General features: G+C 45.4%; 1 protein-coding gene across 1 annotated transcript in view; it reads right to left on the bottom strand.

Moving 5' to 3' along the window:
- Nucleotides 1–651: 651 nt before the first annotated feature.
- The window catches only part of MPP4 (MAGUK p55 scaffold protein 4), a 212,495-nt gene continuing 189,099 nt past the window's right edge, over nucleotides 652–24,047 (bottom strand). The window contains exons 17-20 of the mRNA XM_088460721.1: nucleotides 17,526–17,619; nucleotides 9,871–9,979; nucleotides 7,656–7,790; nucleotides 652–837 (exon numbers count right to left, since the gene is read on the bottom strand). Of these exons, the coding sequence (XP_088316847.1) occupies nucleotides 652–837; nucleotides 7,656–7,790; nucleotides 9,871–9,979; nucleotides 17,526–17,619 (524 nt within the window). The remainder of the gene's footprint in view (nucleotides 838–7,655; nucleotides 7,791–9,870; nucleotides 9,980–17,525; nucleotides 17,620–24,047) is intronic.

The raw sequence follows: 24,047 nt of genomic DNA, 5'->3' as shown, positions 1-24,047 counted from the left end.
TGATGACAACAATAAATACAATACAATACATATACACACACACATACATACACACATACATATACACACACACATACACACACACACACACATATACACACACACATACATACATATACATACACACATATACATACACACACACATATACACACACACACATACATATACATACACACATATACACACACACACATACATATACATACACACACACATACATACACACACACATACATACACGCATACATATACATACACACACATACAAAAAACACACACAGACACACATATACATACAAACACATACATACACACACATACATACACACACATACATACACACACACATGCATACATATACATACACACACATACAAAAAACACACACATACACACATATACATACAAACACATACATACACACACATACATACACACATACATACATATACATACACACACATATACATACACACATACATATACATACACACATACATACACACACACATACATACACATACACACATGAACAGGAGCTGTAGAAAGCTTAACTAAAGTCTGTGCACTTTTAAGTACAAAATAATAATTCTACACTATATCCACGTCACATAGGCCTTTCATAACTAGCGTTTACTTTCTTGACAATTATGAATCTGAGCAGATCCAAGATGCTGGAATCCACTGTGGTTCATCCTGAGCACGCCGGACAATGGACATGAGCTGGATACAAGCAGACTGCAAATCATCATTCACCAACACGTGGTCAAAGAACTGATGGAACTGAGCCTCCATTTTTGCTGCAGATTCTTCTATCTCCTGGAAATCTTCCTCCTGCAGAGAACAGAAACTTTACTTCTCATTCATGAAGGAGTCAGATCCCCTAAGGCGCTGTGTAGTCCCACTAAGCACAGCAGCTGATAGGGATTAGTCCCATTCTAAAACTGGGTACATACCATCCGACTATCGTCCGATATATTGTTCTGTACCCAATCCATCATCCCATCTGATGTGCTGTACATCAGATGGGCTGATTCCACGGCTGACACGCGGTGTGGTTACATGCAGCGTGTACAGATACATCACACCTTCGTACAGCGGATCGTGTGTACAACAAATGACGGTTCAAAAATACTAGTAATAACATAATAAATTATCTTTGTTGAAAAGTTTTAATTTGGAGGCTCATAATGCAAAGAACAAGCTTAATCACACAGGATGAAACCCGTCAGCCATCTTGTTGTTATACCCATGTTCGCAGTGTGTGTGACTGAAATGGCCATGTAGTGACAATTAGCCGTGTAAAGTATGTAAGGTCTGATATAGTTTGGCTGGGGAAGCCTTGGCTGGGTGCAGCTTTTTTTCTAAGTGCAGTTTTTTAAGTGCATAACTAGCGTTAGACCTGCGTTATTTTTTATTAGTTAATTCTTCTGCTGATCCTGAATGAATTGACACCGCCTCTCTCCCAATCTACAGGTAACTGAAGTTGACTGTGACTGCAAAGTGTTTCACCTCCTGTGCCTCCTTTATTAATTATAATCATAGGTAACTGAAGTTGACTGTGACTGCAAAGTGTTTCACCTCCTGTGCCTCCTTTATTAATTATAATCATAGGTAACTGAAGTTGACTGTGACTGCAAAGTGTTTCACCTCCTGTGCCTCCTTTATTAATTATAATCATAGGTAACTGAAGTTGACTGTGACTGCAAAGTGTTTCACCTCCTGTGCCTCCTTCATTAATTATAATCATAGGTAACTGAAGTTGACTGTGACTGCAAAGTGTTTCACCTCCTGTGCCTCCTTTATTAATTATAATCATAGGTAACTGAAGTTGACTGTGACTGCAAAGTGTTTCACCTCCTGTGCCTCCTTTATTAATTATAATCATAGGTAACTGAAGTTGACTGTGACTGCAAAGTGTTTCACCTCCTGTGCCTCCTTTATTAATTATAATCATAGGTAACTGAAGTTGACTGTGACTGCAAAGTGTTTCACCTCCTGTGCCTCCTTTATTAATTATAATCATAGGTAACTGAAGTTGACTGTGACTGCAAAGTGTTTCACCTCCTGTGCCTCCTTTATTAATTATAATCATAGGTAACTGAAGTTGACTGTGACTGCAAAGTGTTTCACCTCCTGTGCCTCCTTTATTAATTATAATCATAGGTAACTGAAGTTGACTGTGACTGCAAAGTGTTTCACCTCCTGTGCCTCCTTTATTAATTATAATCATAGGTAACTGAAGTTGACTGTGACTGCAAAGTGTTTCACCTCCTGTGCCTCCTTTATTAATTATAATCATAGGTAACTGAAGTTGACTGTGACTGCAAAGTGTTTCACCTCCTGTGCCTCCTTTATTAATTATAATCATAGGTAACTGAAGTTGACTGGGACTGCAAAGTGTTTCACCTCCTGTGCCTCCTTTATTAATTATAATCATAGGTAACTGAAGTTGACTGTGACTGCAAAGTGTTTCACCTCCTGTGCCTCCTTTATTAATTATAATCATAGGTAACTGAAGTTGACTGTGACTGCAAAGTGTTTCACCTCCTGTGCCTCCTTTATTAATTATAATCATAGGTAACTGAAGTTGACTGTGACTGCAAAGTGTTTCACCTCCTGTGCCTCCTTTATTAATTATAATCATAGGTAACTGAAGTTGACTGTGACTGCAAAGTGTTTCACCTCCTGTGCCTCCTTTATTAATTATAATCATAGGTAACTGAAGTTGACTGTGACTGCAAAGTGTTTCACCTCCTGTGCCTCCTTTATTAATTATAATCATAGGTAACTGAAGTTGACTGTGACTGCAAAGTGTTTCACCTCCTGTGCCTCCTTTATTAATTATAATCATAGGTAACTGAAGTTGACTGTGACTGCAAAGTGTTTCACCTCCTGTGCCTCCTTTATTAATTATAATCATAGGTAACTGAAGTTGACTGTGACTGCAAAGTGTTTCACCTCCTGTGCCTCCTTTATTAATTATAATCATAGGTAACTGAAGTTGACTGTGACTGCAAAGTGTTTCACCTCCTGTGCCTCCTTTATTAATTATAATCATAGGTAACTGAATTTGACTGTGACTGCAAAGTGTTTCACCTCCTGTGCCTCCTTTATTAATTATAATCATAGGTAACTAGCTTATTCTTTACTGAATCCTTATGCTTTGTTTCTAATGCCTTATGATTTGTAATAGTTACATTGTTTTAAGGATTCTCTCAGTTTATTGACTAAAGTGAATGCTTGATTTATTTGTAGCCTTAGATGTATGGTATGTGGTCATTGTTGACTTAAGCCATTTTTATTGCTAGCTTTCTCTGGCTGGCCAATTGGGGGTTTTCATTAATTAGTGTCCACACTTGCCTGCTTCCCTGTATAAGTGTCAGTAGTTTGGCTGGGGAAGCCTTGGCTGGGTGCAGCTTTTTTTCTAAGTGCAGTTTTTTAAGTGCATAACTAGCGTTAGACCTGCGTTATTCCGAGGAAAAACAGAAGGAGAAAAAAGGTCCATCACGCAACAAACCCCAACAATCTAAAGACTCAGACTACAACTGGACTCCCTGTACAATCACGGCAAGAACACTTCTAATGCTATTCATAATGCTGGCCTACTGATTCTAGCATACAATTCAATGCTTATCGTACTTTTCCCCATGTCAGTTTATATCTATCAACTTTGAAACACTGTCCTTTATCTCAGCTCTCTTGCCTAGCCTCACATCCTCTGTCTACTTACAATCTGCGTTATTTTTCACATTCTGCACACTTTAGAACCCCACTTTTATTTCTCCCTATAACAATCTTGTTAATCTGCATACATATTGATACACTGTTCTTTGATACGTCACTGTTTTCTTACTTGCATTCCTACAAATCTCTTTCACTCATATCTCATTTAAATTTCCAAATTTCTTTCCTCTTGTTTGCTTATAAACACCATGACAAGGTTTTAGTCAACTCCCTCCTTCCCTCTGTCTCTACCTAATCCTCTGTTCTGCCCCCTGCTTCCACCTTTATCCTTTCCCCCTTATCTCTTCCACCTCCTCCTCCCCTTCTCCCCCCTCCTCTGTCTGCCTACTCTTCACTCCTCACCCATTACTCCACTTTCTTCCTGTTCTACCCCCCCTCTGTCCTACTACCCCACCACCAAACCCTCCTCCTACACTCCTCTCCCTGTCACTTCACCCCACTGCCATCCACATCTCCCTCCCTGCCCACCTCCTATTGGTTCCCTTTCCAGCTCAGGTGCCCGCACCATCACTAAACTCTATTCATATCGGTCCCCCAAATTAATCTCACCTCCACGTTACAGCAACCCGGACAATCTCATTCACATCTCCCCCACAAATGCTATCTCTCTATCCTGTGCCCTCTGGAACGCCAGGTCAGTCTGTAATAAACTGGTCCCCACCCATGACCTTTTTATCTCCAACTCTCTGAATCTCCTAGCCATCACTGAAACTTGGATCTCACCCTCTGACACCACTTCTCCTGCTGCTCTATCCTCTGGGGGCTTTGCCTTCTCCCACACCCCCCGGCCTGGGGGTCGCCATGGTGGTGGAGTTGGGGTCCTTCTATCCACCAGTTACTCATACCAGCTAATACCCTCTGAACCATCCCTTACATTCCCCACATTTGAGGTTCATGCTATACGACTCTTCCAACCAGTAAACCTCAGAGTAGCTGTCATTTACCGTCCCCCTGGCTCTCCCTCCAAATTCCTTGACAACTTCGCTTCCTGGCTCCCTCACTTTCTCTCCTCAGATCTTCCCTCCATTATCCTAGGTGATTTTAATATTCCTATTGACATTCCCACAGAATCCTCTGCAGCTAAACTCCTTACCCTCACCTCTTCATTTGGTCTCGCCCAATGGACCTCCTCACCCTCCCATGTGAGTGGGCACTCACTTGACCTGGTCTTTACGCACCGTTGTGATATTTCTGATTACTCCAATTGCCCATTCCCCCTCTCTGACCATCACCTTCTCTCTTTTAACCTATCCCTCTCTCCTTGCCCTCCTCTAACTCCTAAGGCTACCATTACTAAGCGTAATATTGAGGCTATTGACACTGTTGCTTTTTCCTCCCTGCTGGACTCTCTTCTCTCCCCTATCATTTCTCTCTCCTGTCCTGAACAAGCTACTTCCCTGTACAATTCCTCCCTTGCTTCTGCTCTTGATTCTGTTGCTCCAGCAATAACCACTCACCCTCGCAGATCCACACCACAACCCTGGCATTCCAAATGCACCAGATACCTACAAAAGTGTTCAAGAATTGCGGAGCGTCAGTGGAGAAAGTCACGCTCTAAGGCTGACTTCCTCCATTTCAAATTTATTCTCTCCTCCTACAGTGCTTCCCTGTCTCTCTCCAAACAAACATATTTCAAGAACCTCATCTCCTCCCAGTCCTCAAACCCCCGGCGTCTCTTTGCCACTTTCAACTCCCTACTCTGCCCTTCCCCTCCTCGCCTTCCCTCCTCGCTCTCTGCCCTCGACTTTGCCACCTACTTTACATCTAAAATTGACTCCATACGTGAGGACATCATATCCCATCAGACCCTTAGCACTCCTCTCCCTCCTTGCCCTTACCACCCCTCCCCTTCTGTCTCACCAACTCTGACATCCTTCTCCCCTGCTTCTGGAGAGGAAGTCTTGGCCCTCATCCGGTCCTCCCCTCCTTCCACCTCCCCTCTTGACCCTATCCCTTCCCGTCTCCTCTCCCACTTGTCTCCTTCTGCCTGTTCCCATCTGGCTCACCTCCTTAATCTTTCCCTATCATCTGGCACTGTCCCTTCTGCATTCAAACATGCTCTTGTCTCCCCCATTCTTAAAAAACCTACCCTTGATCCTAACATACTTTCAAACTATCGACCCATCTCTCTTCTCCCTTTTGCTTCCAAACTCCTTGAGCGTATTGTCTACAACCGCCTTACCACCTTTCTTTCCTCCCACTCCCTCCTTGACTCATTTCAATCTGGCTTCCGATCTCTCCACTCCACGGAAACTGCCCTCACGAAAGTCAGCAACGACCTCCTTGCTGCCAAATCCAAGGGTCACTACTCTCTGCTCATTCTCCTTGACCTCTCTGCTGCATTTGACACTGTAGACCACCCTCTCCTCCTGCAAATCCTTTACTCTCTCGGTTTACGTGAAACTGCCCTCTCCTGGCTTTCCTCCTACCTCTCTGATCGTTCCTTCGCTGTGTCCTCTCATGACTCCTCTTCCCCTCCACTTCCACTAAAGGTAGGAGTTCCCCAAGGTTCTGTTCTTGGACCTCTCCTTTTCTCCCTATATACATCCTCTTTAGGTGAACTCATTAACTCCTTTGACCTCCAATATCATCTCTATGCAGATGATACTCAAATTTACCTTTCCACCCCTGAGCTCACCCCTGAGCTCCTTACCCGTATCTCCAACTGTCTCTCTGCTGTCTCTTCGTGGATGTCCCAGCGCTTTCTTAAACTTAACATGTCTAAGACTGAGCTGATCATCTTCCCACCCTCTTCCACTACATCACTTTCCACAATTTCGTTATCTATTGATGGCACAACTATCTCCTCTAGCCCCAAAGTGCGCTGTCTTGGAGCTATCCTAGACTCCTCCCTCTCCTTTAAACCGCACATTCAGCACATCTCGCAGTCCTGCCGTTTTCACCTAAAAAATATCTCCAGGATTAGACCCTTCCTCACCCAGGATGCCACTAAAACCCTCATCCACTCACTGGTCATATCCAGATTGGACTACTGTAACCTTCTCCTAGCTGGCCTCCCAGTCTCTCACCTCTCTCCACTACAATCTGTTCTCTATGCTGCTGCTCGGCTCATCTTCCTCTCCAGACGTTCTATATCTGCTTCCCCTCTCCTTCAAGCCCTACACTGGCTCCCCTTCCCCTTCAGATGCCAATTCAAGGTTCTTACATTCACCTACAAAGCCCTCACCAAATCCTCTCCCGCATACATTTCTGACCTTCTCTCCCTTCACACTCCCACCCGCCCACTTCGCTCAACTAATGCATGCCGCCTCTCTTGCCAACTGATTACTTCCTCCCACTCCCGCATCCGAGATTTTGCCCGTGCTGCTCCCTACCTTTGGAATGCTCTCCCTCTCCCTATCAGACTCTCCACCTCTCTACAAATCTTCAAACGGGCTCTCAAGACCCACTACTTCATCAAGGCCTTCCAGCACTCCTCCTAACCCACCTCATGCTCTTTCCTTCCTATCTTCCCCTTCTGTGTCACGCCTGTCTGTCTGCCCCTCCCCTTAGAATGTAAGCTCTCATGAGCAGGGACCTCTTCCCTCATGTGCTTCTCTTTACATTTTCTTCTACTCTCTACTCCCCATTAGGGCACCTAACACGGGACCGCCAACTCCCGGCAGCTTATTGTGAGTGCTTTAATCACTATTTCAGCAATGTATATAAGTTGTGTCCCTGTCCTGCACTGTAATGTACTGTAAGTTACTTGTTTCTTGTTCACTTATTATTTCTATGTACTATGTAAGGCGCTGCGGAACACTTGTGGCGCCATATAAATAAAGGATAATAATAATAATAATAATATAAGATTGGTCGGATTTGCAGCAAAATATTTAATTTATTAAAATTTTTATATTATTCTTAATAAGGCTGAGCTCTAAATACAACGGCTGTCAACTTACCTTATATTTCATGTTCACAAAGTAACCTGTGATGATGCTGGCGTTCTCTCTGGTCTGCCTCATACAGTTTCTGCTTGCTGGTTTAATAAATATTATGTATGGTTTGAGTTCATGTGTTCGAGCCGATGTAACACACTATAAAAGCAGAAAAAGAACAAAATGAAAACTACCGTAACTGCTTTTATTAGTGACTAATGCGGCCACTGTGCCCGGCTTCCTTAAGTCCATGTCGTCCATTTACTCGTCAACCGTTTGTCCCTGTCGACCATTCACTTTCTACTTTCTGGGGGGTATATTTACTATTGTTCGATTTTGATTTCTGTGCAAATTTGCATTCGATATCGGTTCGATTTTTTTATGAAGGGATTTACTAAAGGCAAAATCGAATGTCAAATCGAACAGAAAAAGGAATTTGAAATTAAATCGAATTTCTGAAAAACATCGATGTTTTCACATAGTAAACGAATTGATCCTATTGTTCTCTAACATTCTATTTGTAAATCGAATGATAAACTAACTCAAACTCGAACCACGAATCCCCAAATGAATAGAAGAACTGATCATGCTGAAAACGAATGCATGATCAGTTCGATTTCACGCAGATACATGCATACATCAGTGAGATGCATACATGTATTGTACTGTAAAAAGCTTTGAAAGAGTTAATGTTACAAAAAATAAATGACGGTGATAGGGTTTCCCTGGCTGTGACATTACCTACCCCCCAACCCGACCCCCCTCCCCACTAGAAAGGGTCCGGTGCTGGTTGTGAGAATCGCAGGGGAACCCTACACATTTTTTTCCCCTGGAATTACAGAACCTGGACCGGATATGAGCCTGGTGCTGGTTGTGCTAAGTACAGGGGGAACCCTACGCAATTTTTTCCCTGTACTTACACAACCAGGACTGGCTGCAAAGTCTGGAGCTGGTTGTGTAATTAGGGGGGCCACGTCATTTTTTGTTAAACATTAACACTTTACAAGCTTTTTACAGTAAGATACATGCATGCATCTCACTGTTGTGACAGATACATGCATACATCAAACTTCTCATGCTGAAGATGACAGCATGAAGCAGTTCGATTCATTTGGGGCTTTGAAGTTCGTTTTGGAGTGGGATTTACTGTTCGATTTGGACATGAACATGCAAAATCGAACCGCAAATCCCTTCTTAAACTGAAACGATCGAATTAGAGTTGAAAATCGAAAGCAAAATCCATTCTTAGTTAATTTGAGATTTGCTGAGGGATTTTGCTGTTCAAGTTCAATTCGATCTCAGATTTCAGTGATTCATAAAAATGAATCTCTAATCGAACCATAGTAACTACATAGATAGTAAATATACCCCCTGGTGTCTATCGATCCATACCTACTAAACTTACATTAAGGGGAAGGTGGCGTTAGAGGGTTGACGCTACGTATTGTGACAGAAGCACTGGAGAAGTTAGGGATGGCGTGTATGTGTGTCCCAGATTCCTGTAATATGTATTTTAACCCCCAGGAAGAGTCTGTTTTACAAACAGATCTGAGTGTTGGGTTTTGGTAAAAGCCAGAGAATGGGTCCTAAGGGTGTGGATGTGAGAGAGAAGGGAGGGCTCCATCCACAGGGCCGTTTCAGGTGTTAGGCATTTCAGCTTGTGAGCAGGCTAATTAGGGATTACACCTGGAAGTGGCTCGATATAGCTGTGTAAGAGTTTTGATGCAGTGTCTCTTACCTGGGAGAGCAGGCCCGCAGGTTAGCTTGCTCTGAGACACTGTTTGCTACAATTCAGAAGGTACTGTGGACGTGAGTTTGTTTAGTGTTCGGTTAGTGAGGGAATTTACTGTCTAGTTAGAGCCCAGACGGGCCAGGATTTATTTTATGTTTTGTTTATTTGATTATTTGTGTTGCACAATAAAAACTGGCGCCGACCAGCTTGCACGAAAACCCAGGACTGGAGTGCTGTTTCCTGGCTGCTGTGTGTAAGGAGGTGTCCATCTACCCCAGTAGAAGGACCCCTACCCCGATCATATCACAGTATATAACACAAAAGCAGATTGATTAGCCGGCTCTATGGGACTTGGCTAAAGGATATATTAATATTTTGTTTCCTAGCTTGAGTACTCTGACACGTTATTATAAGAAGTTAGTATGAATTATGTAAATACTAGGCAGAAAACATGATCATAAAAGGTTTTGTGTACATTATTACAGATTGAGGTGTAGTCATTCTAACCTGTGGCTCCAGATCAATTAGGCAGATTCTTCCAGCATCCAGGACGTCTTTCACTGTGTCTACACTTGTACCATACAAATTCCCTTTGTGTTCTCCATACTCCAGGAAACTGGAGAATTAAATATATTAAAGAAAAGTAATTATAAATATTAGTGATTTGTGTTTCATGTAAATTAAGTTTTATCAGCTGTAAAAGTAAATTTAAAGATAGAAATTATTGTTAAAATAAGTATGATTTCATTTGTAAAATTATCTGGGCTGGTTTGAACACACAGAAATAAAGCCGTGGTTTCCCGATTAATTAATAATACTGCCGATATTGCTGGTATCGGGAGTAGATCAATTGCTCTCCCTCACTCCTGAAAGTTAGAATTCTGAGAGATTCCCCCGTGAAAATAATATTTTATAGCAGTGCTGTCCATCGTCTTAAGTATACAGGAGAAAACATCTCATCTGACGCTTTCCTTCATTATATTGTGCCTCTAAGCCAGTGTTTTCCAACCTCAGTCCTCAAGGCACACCGACAGTCCAGGTTTTAGTGATATCCATGCGTGAGCACAGATGGTTAAATTGAAATAACTGAGGTACCAATTAAGACACCTGTGCTCAAGTATGGCTAGCCTTTAAACCTGGACTGTTAGTGTGCCTTGAGGGCAGAGTGTTTGGGAAATCCTGCTCTAAGCAAAGGACCCAACTGTCTGATCTTGATGGCCAGCAATCAGATCATCTCCATAGAGGCTGGTGCCTGACGGGCCCCCTCCACTGATCCAATCTTCATCATTCATGATTCACAGTGCCGGCAGACAGATGGCTGCTACCCAACCACTATTTCCTTGGACAGTCCAGACTGTCAGCAATCATGGACAGGGTAGGCTACTGCGCATGCGCTGCAATTCTGGACAAGTATACACTGCCTGCCAATTGACTTCCAGAGGTGATCTCGTGAGTGTGACAGGCAGGAGGAGAGGACCTCTTCGAGTCTTCTGACCAGTCTATCCGCTGTCCGGACTACAGGTCACCCTCTGCCAGCAGACCCATCTGTGGAGCCTCCAAGCAGCGTTGCTGACATCAGGCACTTGTGAGTTTAAAGGGGGCGCAGATTATTATTTATTTTTTATGTAAGGGATCACAGATTTTTTTTTTTCTTTTAATGTAAGGGGGCACAGAATATTATTTGATTAATAGTGGCACAGATTATTATTATTTCACTAAAGGAGGTGCAGATTATTTGATTATAGGGGACACAGATTATTATGAGACACTGGGATGCTGTGTGTATTGGTTGGTCACATGGCGCACTACCGTGTTGTATATTATGAAGTCAGCGTGAGGCCTGCAAGTGAGGGGGCCCAAAGCTTGTGTCACGCCTGAGGGTTGGTGTTGGGTTGGAACATGTGTGGGAGACTGAAGAGGAGATATGAGAGGCGTGAATGAACTTGGGTGGTGATCGGTTGGGACAGATGTTGATGAACTTGATCGGTTGGGACCGATGTTGATGAATTTAGGAACTTAATTGATAAAAGTCCGATGTTGGCAGCATCGGATGAGACTAATGGTTGGAGATATAGGCTGGAACCGATGGTTGCTGTAAGAACAAGTCTCAGTGGTAAAACCAGACTTGTGTGCAAGATGGTATAGGAGACTTGTTTTACCAGATCTAGGAACTGGATATAACGGACTGGGACCGTACAGATACAGAGTAACTGGGAGCTCAGCACTGAGCTGTAACTTCAGCAAGAAGCAACGCGTTGTACTGGCAATGAGGGCCAGCCAGGGAATGGAATTATAGGGGTGGATCCCCAGGGATTGGATGATGCGATCAGCTGGTCTGGGAGCAGCGCTCTGAGTGGAGGAAGAGTCCAAAATGGCTGTGCCCATACTGTTGTTCAGGAGGGAACTCTGGCGTGCAGTTTACCATCATGCTGGGGAGACACACTGTGAGCAAGTGACTGCAGACAGACATACAGCCATCTCTTATAGGGGAGGATCCCCAGGGATTGGATGCTGCGATCAGCTGGTCTGGAAGCAGCACTTTGAGTGGAGGAAAAGCACAGACAGGCAGTACCAACCGGGAGCGATGTGAAGTGTGAGCAGACCTCTGCTATGTGGGAGCGATGTGCAGCGTGAGCGGACCTCTGTGCTATGTGGGAGCGATGTGCAGAGTGAGCGGACCCTTGTGCTATGTGGGAGCGATGTGCAGAGTGAGCGGACCTCTGTGCTATGCGGGAGCGATGTGCAGCGTGAGCGGACCTCTGTGCTATGTGGGAGCGATGTGCAGAGTGAGCGGACCTCTGTGCTATGCGGGAGCGATGTGCAGCATGAGCGGACCCTTGTGCTATGTGGGAGCGATGTGCAGCGTGAGTGGACCTCTGTGCTATGTGGGAGCGATGTGCAGCGTGGGTGGACCTCTGTGCTATGTGGGAGCGATGTGCAGCGTGAGTGGACCTCTGTGCTATGTGGGAGCGATGTGCAGCGTGAGTGGACCTCTGCTATGTGGGAGCGATGTGCAGCGTGAGTGGGCCTCTGTGCTATGTGGGAGCGATGTGCAGAGTGAGCGGGCCTCTGTGCTATGTGGGAGCGATGTGCAGCGTGAGCGGATGTCTGTGCTATGTGGGAGCGATGTGCAGCGTGAGCGGATGTCTGTGCTATGTGGGAGCGATGTGCAGCGTGAGCGGATGTCTGTGCTATGTGGGAGCGATGTGCAGAGTGAGCGGGCCTCTGTGCTATGTGGGAGCGATGTGCAGAGTGAGCGGGCCTCTGTGCTATGTGGGAGCGATGTGCAGAGTGAGCGGGCCTCTGTGCTATGTGGGAGCGATGTGCAGAGTGAGCGGACCCCTGTGCTATGTGGGAGCGATGTGCAGAGTGAGCGGACCTCTGTGCTATGTGGGAGCGATGTGCAGCGTGAGTGGACCTCTGTGCTATGTGGGAGCGATGTGCAGCGTGAGTGGACCTCTGTGCTATGTGGGAGCGAGGTGCAGAGTGAGCGGACCTCTGTGCTATGTGGGAGCGATGTGCAGCGTGAGTGGACCTCTGTGCTATGTGGGAGCGATGTGCAGCGTGAGTGGGCCTCTGTGCTATGTGGGAGCGATGTGCAGAGTGAGCGGGCCTCTGTGCTATGTGGGAGCGATGTGCAGCGTGAGTGGGCCTCTGTGCTATGTGGGAGCGATGTGCAGAGTGAGCGGACCTCTGTGCTATGTGGGAGCGATGTGCAGCGTGAGCAGACCTCTGTGCTATCCTGGACAGGCAAAGGAAAGGTAGGAAAGTGGGTTTAATAGTCCAGAGCGTGACAGCTTGTAAGTTCCGCCGCTGCTTCTCCGATCCTGGTCATGGTGAGGTTTTTACAACTGAATTTTGTCTGCGGTCATTTTGCAACTGATTTTCTCACATGCAAACAGGGTTTTGTTTTGCAGAACACAAGAATGAAGATCGCTCATTAACCTCTTTGCTGCTGAGGGATTTCTCACCCCTGTGCGGAGGAAATATTTTGGTGGTTCCGCTCATCACATTCCAACATCAATATCGCTCATTTTTTTTTTTAGTACACACAAATTATACCTGTTTTTTCCCAGAAGACTCTAAGCAAAAAGACAAATGGTGTTTTTGGAAAATATTCTAATGTTATTATATAGTTGGTTCAGTTGAAGTATGATATAACATTAGTGCATCGGCTGGTGTGTACACATAAATACATTGTTCACAGACATATCACGTTGGCCGTGCAGCACAGCGGATACCGATATATTGATACATCTGCATTTGTGTATGGGTGACCCGCTGATACCTCATACACTGGCCGCACACTGACACCACAACTGGGCAGGCAAATTTAAATGTCCACCCAGTTGAGGCGTCTGGCCAGACATATGAGGCAGCTGATTGGTAAGTGTGCATAGCTTACTAAATAGGCCGCTCTGTCGGTGTGACAGCCTAGCCGGCCGCTGGGTCAGGTAAGTGTGTACTCAGCTTACTAAATCGGCCGCTCTGTCGGTGTGACAGCCTAGCCGGCCGCTGGGTCAGGTAAGTGTGTACTCAGCTTACTAAATCGGCCGCTCTGTCGGTGTGACAGCCTAGCCGGCCGCTGGGTCAGGTAAGTGTGTACTCAGCTTACTAAATCGGCCGCTCTGTCGGTGTGACAGCCTAGCCGGCCGCTGGGTCAGGTAAGTGTGTACTCAGCTTACTAAATCGGCCGCTCTGTCGGTGTGACAGCTTAGCCGGCCGCTGGGTCAGGTAAGTGTGTACTCAGCTTACTAAATCGGCCGCTCTGTCGGTGCGACAGCCTAGCCGGCCGCTGGGTCAGGTAAGTGTGTACTCAGCTTACTAAATCGGCCGCTCTGTCGGTGCGACAGCCTAGCCGGCCGCTGGGTCAGGTAAGTGTGTACTCAGCTTACTAAATCGGCCGCTCTGTCGGTGTGACAGCCTAGCCGGCCGCTGGGTCAGGTAAGTGTGTACTCAGCTTACTAAATCGGCCGCTCTGTCGGTGCGACAGCCTAGCCGGCCGCTGGGTCAGGTAAGTGTGTACTCAGCTTACTAAATCGGCCGCTCTGTCGGTGTGACAGCCTAGCCGGCCGCTGGGTCAGGTAAGTGTGTACTCAGCTTACTAAATCGGCCGCTCTGTCGGTGTGACAGCCTAGCCGGCCGCTGGGTCAGGTAAGTGTGTACTCAGCTTACTAAATCGGCCGCTCTGTCGGTGCGACAGCCTAGCCGGCCGCTGGGTCAGGTAAGTGTGTACTCAGCTTACTAAATCGGCCGCTCTGTCGGTGTGACAGCCTAGCCGGCCGCTGGGTCAGGTAAGTGTGTACTCAGCTTACTAAATCGGCCGCTCTGTCGGTGTGACAGCCTAGCCGGCCGCTGGGTCAGGTAAGTGTGTACTCAGCTTACTAAATCGGCCGCTCTGTCGGTGTGACAGCCTAGCCGGCCGCTGGGTCAGGTAAGTGTGTACTCAGCTTACTAAATCGGCCGCTCTGTCGGTGTGACAGCCTAGCCGGCCGCTGGGTCAGGTAAGTGTGTACTCAGCTTACTAAATCGGCCGCTCTGTCGGTGTGACAGCCTAGCCGGCCGCTGGGTCAGGTAAGTGTGTACTCAGCTTACTAAATCGGCCGCTCTGTCGGTGCGACAGCCTAGCCGGCCGCTGGGTCAGGTAAGTGTGTACTCAGCTTACTAAATCGGCCGCTCTGTCGGTGTGACAGCCTAGCCGGCCGCTGGGTCAGGTAAGTGTGTACTCAGCTTACTAAATCGGCCGCTCTGTCGGTGTGACAGCCTAGCCGGCCGCTGGGTCAGGTAAGTGTGTACTCAGCTTACTAAATCGGCCGCTCTGTCGGTGTGACAGCCTAGCCGGCCGCTGGGTCAGGTAAGTGTGTACTCAGCTTACTAAATCGGCCGCTCTGTCGGTGTGACAGCCTAGCCGGCCGCTGGGTCAGGTAAGTGTGTACTCAGCTTACTAAATCGGCCGCTATGTCGGTGTGACAGCCTAGCCGGCCGCTGGGTCAGGTAAGTGTGTACTCAGCTTACTAAATCGGCTGCTCTGTCGGTGTGACAGCCTAGCCGGCCGCTGGGTCAGGTAAGTGTGTACTCAGCTTACTAAATCGGCCGCTCTGTCGGTGCGACAGCCTAGCCGGCCGCTGGGTCAGGTAAGTGTGTACTCAGCTTACTAAATCGGCCGCTCTGTCGGTGTGACAGCCTAGCCGGCCGCTGGGTCAGGTAAGTGTGTACTCAGCTTACTAAATCGGCCGCTATGTCGGTGTGACAGCCTAGCCGGCCGCTGGGTCAGGTAAGTGTGTACTCAGCTTACTAAATCGGCCGCTCTGTCGGTGTGACAGCCTAGCCGGCCGCTGGGTCAGGTAAGTGTGTACTCAGCTTACTAAATCGGCCGCTCTGTCGGTGCGACAGCCTAGCCGGCCGCTGGGTCAGGTAAGTGTGTACTCAGCTTACTAAATCGGCCGCTCTGTCGGTGTGACAGCCTAGCCGGCCGCTGGGTCAGGTAAGTGTGTACTCAGCTTACTAAATCGGCCGCTCTGTCGGTGCGACAGCCTAGCCGGCCGCTGGGTCAGGTAAGTGTGTACTCAGCTTACTAAATCGGCCGCTCTGTCGGTGTGACAGCCTAGCCGGCCGCTGGGTCAGGTAAGTGTGTACTCAGCTTACTAAATCGGCCGCTCTGTCGGTGTGACAGCCTAGCCGGCCGCTGGGTCAGGTAAGTGTGTACTCAGCTTAACACAGTAAAGAAACTTTATTAAAATCTCATCAAATAAAATGTTACAAAGTGAACCAAAAGCAAACATGGGGTTTTTTTTTTTATAAACACAATAATTACTTTGTGGTTCTCACTTCAGCGCCACTTCTTTTATTATTTTTATTTTTTACAAAAGTGACTTATGTGCGCACGTCTGCGTTACGACCTGTTCTGCATTGGCGGTGCCCAGAGTCCCCAGTAGCGGGAAGATAAATCTTTTTATTTTTCCTAAGCTCGACTCGTCCTCAATATGCTCCTTTAAAACTGCAAAGGACAAGTCTGACGTCCTCCACAGCAAAAGGATTAATAGGTTTTTCCATGATTTGTGGTTGCCCACATCGTCTTTTTACCCCCAAGGTGGTGGAAATAAGGACACCTTTTATGGTGAACTTTATATGGGAAATGCATTTAAAAGGGACTGATTTATGTAATGTTGCGCATTTGGTACAGCGACGCCCTATTGGGGTACAAGGCAAACCAGCAATTTTACATTCGTAATGTGCCGCCATTAGGAGCAATCCAAATTCACAGTGTTCAGAATTTAATCAAATGTAAAGAATGAAATAAACACTTCTGCCGCACAGCACGGAGGTCCCTGCACTCAGTTCCCACCGTCCCATCTAATGTTTGCGACTCCAGTTACCTCTCACAATCCAGAACATACTGGGAAATATAATGGATGTAATGATGGTGGGAATCCTAAAGGTTTGAGAACACTATTGTGAAATGAACACACTCTGGCCTGATTCAGACCCACTCGCGAGCGCTGAGCGCTCGCAACCAGGTCGATGTTATGGTCCTGCGCATGCGCAGCGGCCGCACTGCGTGTGCGCAAGCTCCGGAGCGAGAGAGAAACTCGCTCCGGAGCTCTCTACAATAGGAGCGGCTGTCGATGTTGAACGACAGCTCGCCTCGTTTTGTAGGCGGGGCGGGGGGTGGCTACACAAACGGAGGCGTTCCCAAGCGAACACCTGCCGTTTTGTGGGCGGCCGCACTGACATCAGCAGTGATGTCAGTGGGGAGCTTCCTGCTCGATCAGAGCAGGAAGCTCCCTGGGGCTTGCGGTTGCCGAGACCCAATCTTAGGGTTTCGTCGCAAGCCCCTATGGTCACAATGGTCTTGACCATCGCGACCATCAACCTGGTCGGTCGCTAAGCTGTGGGTGGTAACCCACAGCTTAGCTAGCGACCAGGAGGACACACTAAAAAAAAGAAGCGGCCGCCCTCTTTCAGAAGAGCGATCGCTTCTTGCGACCGCCTCTGAATGAGGGCCTCTGTCCCGCCCTGCAGGGACCCCCGCATTGCTCTCGTCAAATTCGGATCTGGTAACGGTTGCACCCACCTGCGATATGTTACTGCTAATTATTGAGTTGTAGAATTGAAAATAAATAATGACATTATATTTTAAAATATCCAAAGTGGAGACATACCTGTGGTTAAATACCATACTCTCAAATGTCTCTTTAGATACAAAAAAATATTCTCGACCATTCTCTTCATAGCTCTTCTTATGGCGAGTAGTATCTGTTAATATATAGAGATATGCATGTTATTTACAGAACCGTTCCGTTTGCTGTGATGCCATTAGTATGACATGGAGTGTGTCAGGATTTATGTTTAGTATTATTCTGTAAATTAGGGAAGAAATGATAGAACGTCGTGTTCTGCCCCAGTCCTTTAGCCCAAGCATCATTCATGTCCTTCTGAAGAAACTGATCGTTAAGCAGAGAAACACATGTACTATTCCCGTGGGTCAGTGCATATAGTAATTAGTGACATTGTCTGGTGGCCACAAGTGAATCTTTGGTAATAAACCGCCCTTTAGTGTAGATTCCACAGATGATGGGGCAGTAACGTGCAGAGGGAATATACAGGTTAGTCCAGGAACCGCATCCAATAATTAGCAGCGATGACCATGGGTTAAAAACCGCTTAATGTGTTTCACTGGATAAAGGGCATCCAGCGTCATCAGATGGACTATTTATACAGCCCCATCATCTGCGCTAAAGGTTTATATCATCTGACCACTTGGTATATATTTGCTGTTCACGAACTCTGAGAGACTTTTGAGAGCAAGTCCGAATTTGTACTTCAATATGCTTATCCAGGCATCTATATTCTAGCGGCTGATATTACAGCATATGACCATATATTGAGCTCCTTTTTCATGTGTTACTATCAAATAGCCAAATTTTAAGAAACGGCAATTGTTATTTTATGCATCCATTTTTCAAATAGTATTTATATTTTTCTAAACTTATCGTCAGCGCTGGTTTCCAGATATTTATTTAGTTTGCTAACCCTTAGAGGCCGTCAGCCTCTTACCAGCTGCTACGTGACAGCGCACTCTGATTTGTACCTTTGAACACGTCAGCAGCGCGGTCTAGTTTCTGTTGGCTGTTTCCATACTGACCCCTCCAGCTGTTATCACTTACATCATTGTGTTCCCGCTATAGTATATAATAGGGTCAGCTAGTTGAATCACTTTTCATTCACAAATATTAAGGAGGACCCTGCGCACTGGATCTGGATAGCTAATTGGGATGTGCTGCAGAAGATAGTAGGTTGCCCTGACCCAGAATTATAGAATAAAAGTATCTAAACCCCTTAATGTGTTGCTTAAATAATAGATGTGCAAATGATCGGGGGGATGGTCACTTTAATATAGTATTGTGACTGATGTGAATGGCCAATTCCGCAGCACTTTACAGAGAATATGTGTCCACTATATAAATAACTGGAATAGAGTTTTACAATTTTTATTATTACCAAACAGTATTCAGTCCAGTATTGTACGGTGTGTTCTCATGCAATCACGTCTACACTGTGTACATCCTAGTCACAGTTTTAGGCCAGATGCTAATAGTTATTGTGGTTATATACACGTCTCAGTAACGTAGTCAGCGCTGTATCTTAGCTAAGTTGATGGCAATGTCTGCTCCAGTGAATATAGAGTCTGTATGCTCTGATGCTATTTCTCTCCTGTGTGGGCACCATATGATAAGTCCGTTATGGTACCTTAATGGTCCATGGAAGAGCGGCGTCCCGCTTGTCCTCGGCGTTCTGGCGATCCTCTTCATCCTCTGGTGTCTTTCTACATCCAGGATGTCGATATGCTAGTGGTGGGGACCCAGTGGTGTAAGTGCGGTCTGCATGCTGCAATGGCTGTCTTCTCCGATGGTGACTATCCCTCCAGTTCGCCGCCCGTCGTTTAGCTGTGGGGTGTCTGCCCATGGCGGTGCCTGGTTTTGGGTAACGCTACTCACATCGGCACCTTGTGAGGGCCCGATGTGGATCTGTATCCTCCGGGCCCGAGTGTTCGTGCAGTCCACCTACCTCCTGGTCACTTACAAGTCGCGATCACGTAATCGCGGGTGCCGGCTGATTTGTGCTTTGAGCCACTAAACCACGGATAAGCAGCAAAGTGGTTTGGTGTGGGATTGTGTCCCAACACGTTTGGGCCCTTAGCCGTCCTCTGGGGATATGTCAAAGATGATTTGTGTTTTGGTTACCTTTAAATAGAAAACCACAACACAAGAGTCAGGGATTATTTAATGCTAACCAAAACATGAGTCATCAAATACGTTGGTACACAATCCCACACCAAACCACTTTGAGCCACTAACTGCGGATAAGCGGCAAAGCACTAATCAGCCGGCACTCGCGAACATGTGATCGGGACCTGGAAGTGACCAGAAAGTAGGCAGACCACACGAACGCTCGGGCCGGAGGACAGAGACTCACAACGGGCCCATCACAAGGGACCGAGGTGAGTAGCGTCATCCAGAGCCAGGCACCTCCACGGCTAACTGACTGGAGGCGAACTGGAGGGAGCGTCACAATCGGAGAAGACAGCCATTCGAGAAGGCAGACTGCACTTACACCGCCAGGTCTCCACCACCAGCATATCGACATTCTGGACGTAGAAAGACACCAGAGGATGAAGAGGATCGTCAGAACGCCGAGGACAAGCGGGACGCCGCTCTTCCATGGACAGTTAGGTACCTTAATGGACTTCTCATATGGTGCCCACACAGGAGCGAAATAGCATCAGAGCATACAGACTCTATATTCACTGGAGCAGACATTGCCATCAACTTAGCTAAGATACAGCGCTGACTACGTTACTGAGACGTGTATATAACCACAATAACTATTAGCATCTGGCCTAAAACTGTGACTAGGATGTACACAGTGTAGACGTGATTGCATGAGAACAAACCGTACAATACTTGACTGAATACTTTAGTATGTTTCGTCATGGCAGATGAGGAAGACGTGTCTGTGAGATGTGCTATTGAATTTTGTATTAAACTTGGAGAAAGCGGAAATGAAACTCGTGAAATGTTACGGCAAGCAAATGGTGGAGAAACAATTAGCCGTGCTGCAGTATATCGGTGGTGGGAGCACTTGAAATAGGGTAACAGGCGAGTGACTGATGAATCGCGTTCTGGGACACCATTCACTGCGGTTACAGATGTCAGCATTGCCAAGGTTGCGGAGATATCGCAAAATGACAGAAGGTAACTTTACTCTATGTTTCGGCTTCGCTTGGCATCTCATTCCAATGGGTTCAGCATATTGTGACAAAGGAACTGAAAATGCATCACGTGTGCCAGGTGGGTACCCGGAGATCTCACAGAAGAGCAGATGTGACGACGAGTTGAATCATGTAAGAACACAGAATGACGGAGAGGATACTCGATTTCCTGACATCGATTGTGACGTGTGACAAATCGTGGATTCATCATAATGATCCAGAACCCAAACAACAGTCCAGTGTATGGAAACACGCAAAATCGCCTCCACCCAAAAAATTCTGTGTGATTCCTTTGGCGTGTACTGTAAAGTCATGCTTCTGCTGTTCTTTGATGGCACGGTATGATCCTACAGCGCTGGGTTCCCCATGGACAGACAATTAATAGTGACTACTATGCAAACATCCTGAAAACTGATTTGCGTGGAGCTATGAGGAAGATAAAACAAATTTTCGGAAGAAACAGTGGTTTTTGCTATAAGACGATGCCCGACCACATGTTGCTGTTGTTACATTGGCAGCACTGACTGAAATGAATGGGACAGCGCTGGGCCACCCTCCATATAGCCCGGACTTCGCGCCCTGTGATTTCTCGCCATTCCCAACCATGAAAAAATAACTGCGCGGAAAGAAGTTCTCAACAGATGATGAAGTGAAAAATGCCACAGCGGCAACACGAAAAGTGATGTCACAAAACCGTCTACTGCGCGTCTCTGAGTCATTGTTGAAACGCTGCAAAAAATTTATTGAATGTGACACACGCTACTTTGAAAAATAAAAATGTTCAGATCCTGTGGAGTCATCGGATTCTAAATAAAAATAGTCAATCTCATTACTTCTCAATCTGCCCTCGTAAATAGAAAAAAACAAACCTGAAAATACAAAAACATAATGTAGTATTGTTCAGGTACAGTCGCTAAGGGCATGATTCAGATTTGGTAATAGAGAAAGATATAGCAAATCTGCAAACAAACAAGCGCTATTGTGTGTATATAAATATATGTAGTGCGTTCCACAGTGCATGCAAAAAATTAAAATATTAAAAATCAAACAAAACTTAAAAGTATATGAAATTAAAAATGTATTAAATCAAATAGTTGAAACACGTTATGTGCAAATTGTGCTCCGGTGTTTCAACATCGGCGGTTGCACTAACAATAACGGGACTCTCCATCTAACCCTGTCAAAAGGACTATAAACATGTCATATGCTCTTAAGCTCTGTTTGATTTGGATTTTTTAGATTTACATTTTTGCATGCACTGTGGAACGCACTATATATATTTATATACACACAATAGTGCTCGCTTGTTTGCACATTGTTTTAACTTTTATTTAATTTTTTTAACTGAGCTGACCATACACTATTAGCGCAGAGTATTCATTTGTTTTTACGATATATAGCACTGCAGGCGCGGAAGATATAAAATGTGCAGAGAGATTTAGATTTGGGAGGGGTGTGTCCAATCATTTGTGGGCTACATGCAACAGCAGCCACTATTTAACCTTCATGCAAAAAAATTATGTATTTGCTCCCCTTGCATTGCTACATGGTTTATCCAGGTTCAAAGTTTACTTGCTCTATTCCTAAATATGAATTGGGCCTTCGCCTTGTGAATAATTCCAGACTGGCAGGGTTATGATTAGAGGGCCCTTTAATCCAAGGCATGAAATCCAGCAGCAACAATCCTCTAAGGTAATTATTATTACTAGACGAAGACTTGTAAATATATATAATAATAACATTTCTTATTTCAAAGGGACTCACTGTTAGAAAAGGGGCGTGACCTTGATGATCCCGGTTTTCATCACTCTAGGGTGGTGCCCAGCCCTTTCAGAGATGCTGGGCTGCTTCCAGGGTTCTCCCCACACTCTGAGGATGCTCTGAAGAGTAGCCATGACATATCTTATATATAAAACAGATGTTTTCTCATACACCTAACCACTTTTTGCCATATGGTGTGCAGTCTGTAGGTAATTTTTTGGTAAATACCTTATGGGTAGGTCCTCTTACAGAGTTCATTTTACAACTGCTTTAACTAGTACTGACCAATAATCATTTCATGTATAGGGGTGATTATTTCACCCAGGCTACAGGGACCGCAATGGGCTCGGACCTTGCGCCGGCCTATGTAAACATCTTCATGCATGATTATGAATCCAGAAATATTTGACCAATGTATGGTAATTATACTACAAGCAGTGCCACTTTATTAAATTTCTTGAATCTGACTATTTCGTAATGGTAATCACTTGGGAACTACACTGTACCGTAAGGAAACAGACAGGAACACACTGCTTTTTGCTGCAAGCAATCATCCACCTTGACTGAAAGAGAGCCTCAACATTTTTAAGTGTGTTTCACAATAATAATGATCTAGTGAGAGCTAAACAAATTATAGAAATGAAAGCGAGATTTCTATTGAGGGGCTACTCTGAAAGGGTTATTGAGGGTTGCCTCACCAGGGCAAGGAAGTTGTTGGCAACAAAGCAGAACCAATCTGAAACCACATGAATGATATATGTTACCCACTTTGATGGGAAGTCACAGGGTGTTGCTAACTCGGTCAAGAGACACTGGCCAATTATTGCCTTGGATAAATCCATTGTAGGCGGATTACAGAAAGCTATGATGGCATATGGACGTGGAAGGAATCTAAAACAACTGTTGATGCACACAAGAAATCAATTAAGTGGTACTGACAATACTTGGTTGAATACTAAAAGACCTGGATGTGTAAAGTGCAGTGGCTGTGTTACATGCAGATCTATGATAGTGGGCCACATCCTCGAAATGGCAAACCTGTGAAAATTCATTACAAATGTCACTGTCTTATGTAATTTATTTACTTAATTTTCCGTGCGGTTTAGCCTACGTTGGGATGACCACCGTTTAGAGAGGATGGCTAACCACAGATGATCAATCTGCCAAGCATTAAACACTGGGTCTACTGATAAGAATGTAGCCAGACATTTTCTTCAATATGGACACCAGGTGTCAAGTTTTATTGACTGGGTCCCAAAGCCAATCAGAGGTGTGGACCGTGTTTTGCCTCTTAAAAAACTGCAGGCTCCTAACAGACTTACCGAGAACAATTCATTTACTATAATTTTACGTTAAAAATTAATTTTGACAGCCATACCACTCTCCTCAATATGTTCAAACTATTGTGTTGATTATATCAATTTTTTTTTTTATATATATATATATAGTGATATATATGTATATTGAGAAATTTTATTATTCTATTTTGGGCTGTGGATTGTCTTTTTTTATGATTTGTTATACATGTTTATTTTGTATATATTGATGAGTTTTGATCACACAATTTCTGTATAAATATCTTGTTTTGTTATGGTTTTCTACTACGCAGCTCCAATTCAAGATATTGCCCTTATCTTTTTAAAGGCTTGTT

Source organism: Taudactylus pleione, unplaced genomic scaffold, assembly GCF_031769625.1.
Source record: "Taudactylus pleione unplaced genomic scaffold, aTauple2 ptg000976l, whole genome shotgun sequence".
Lineage (NCBI taxonomy): Eukaryota > Metazoa > Chordata > Amphibia > Anura > Myobatrachidae > Taudactylus > Taudactylus pleione.
The sequence above is the reverse complement of the archived record's forward strand: the minus strand, read 5'-3'. Positions and strand labels throughout refer to the sequence as shown.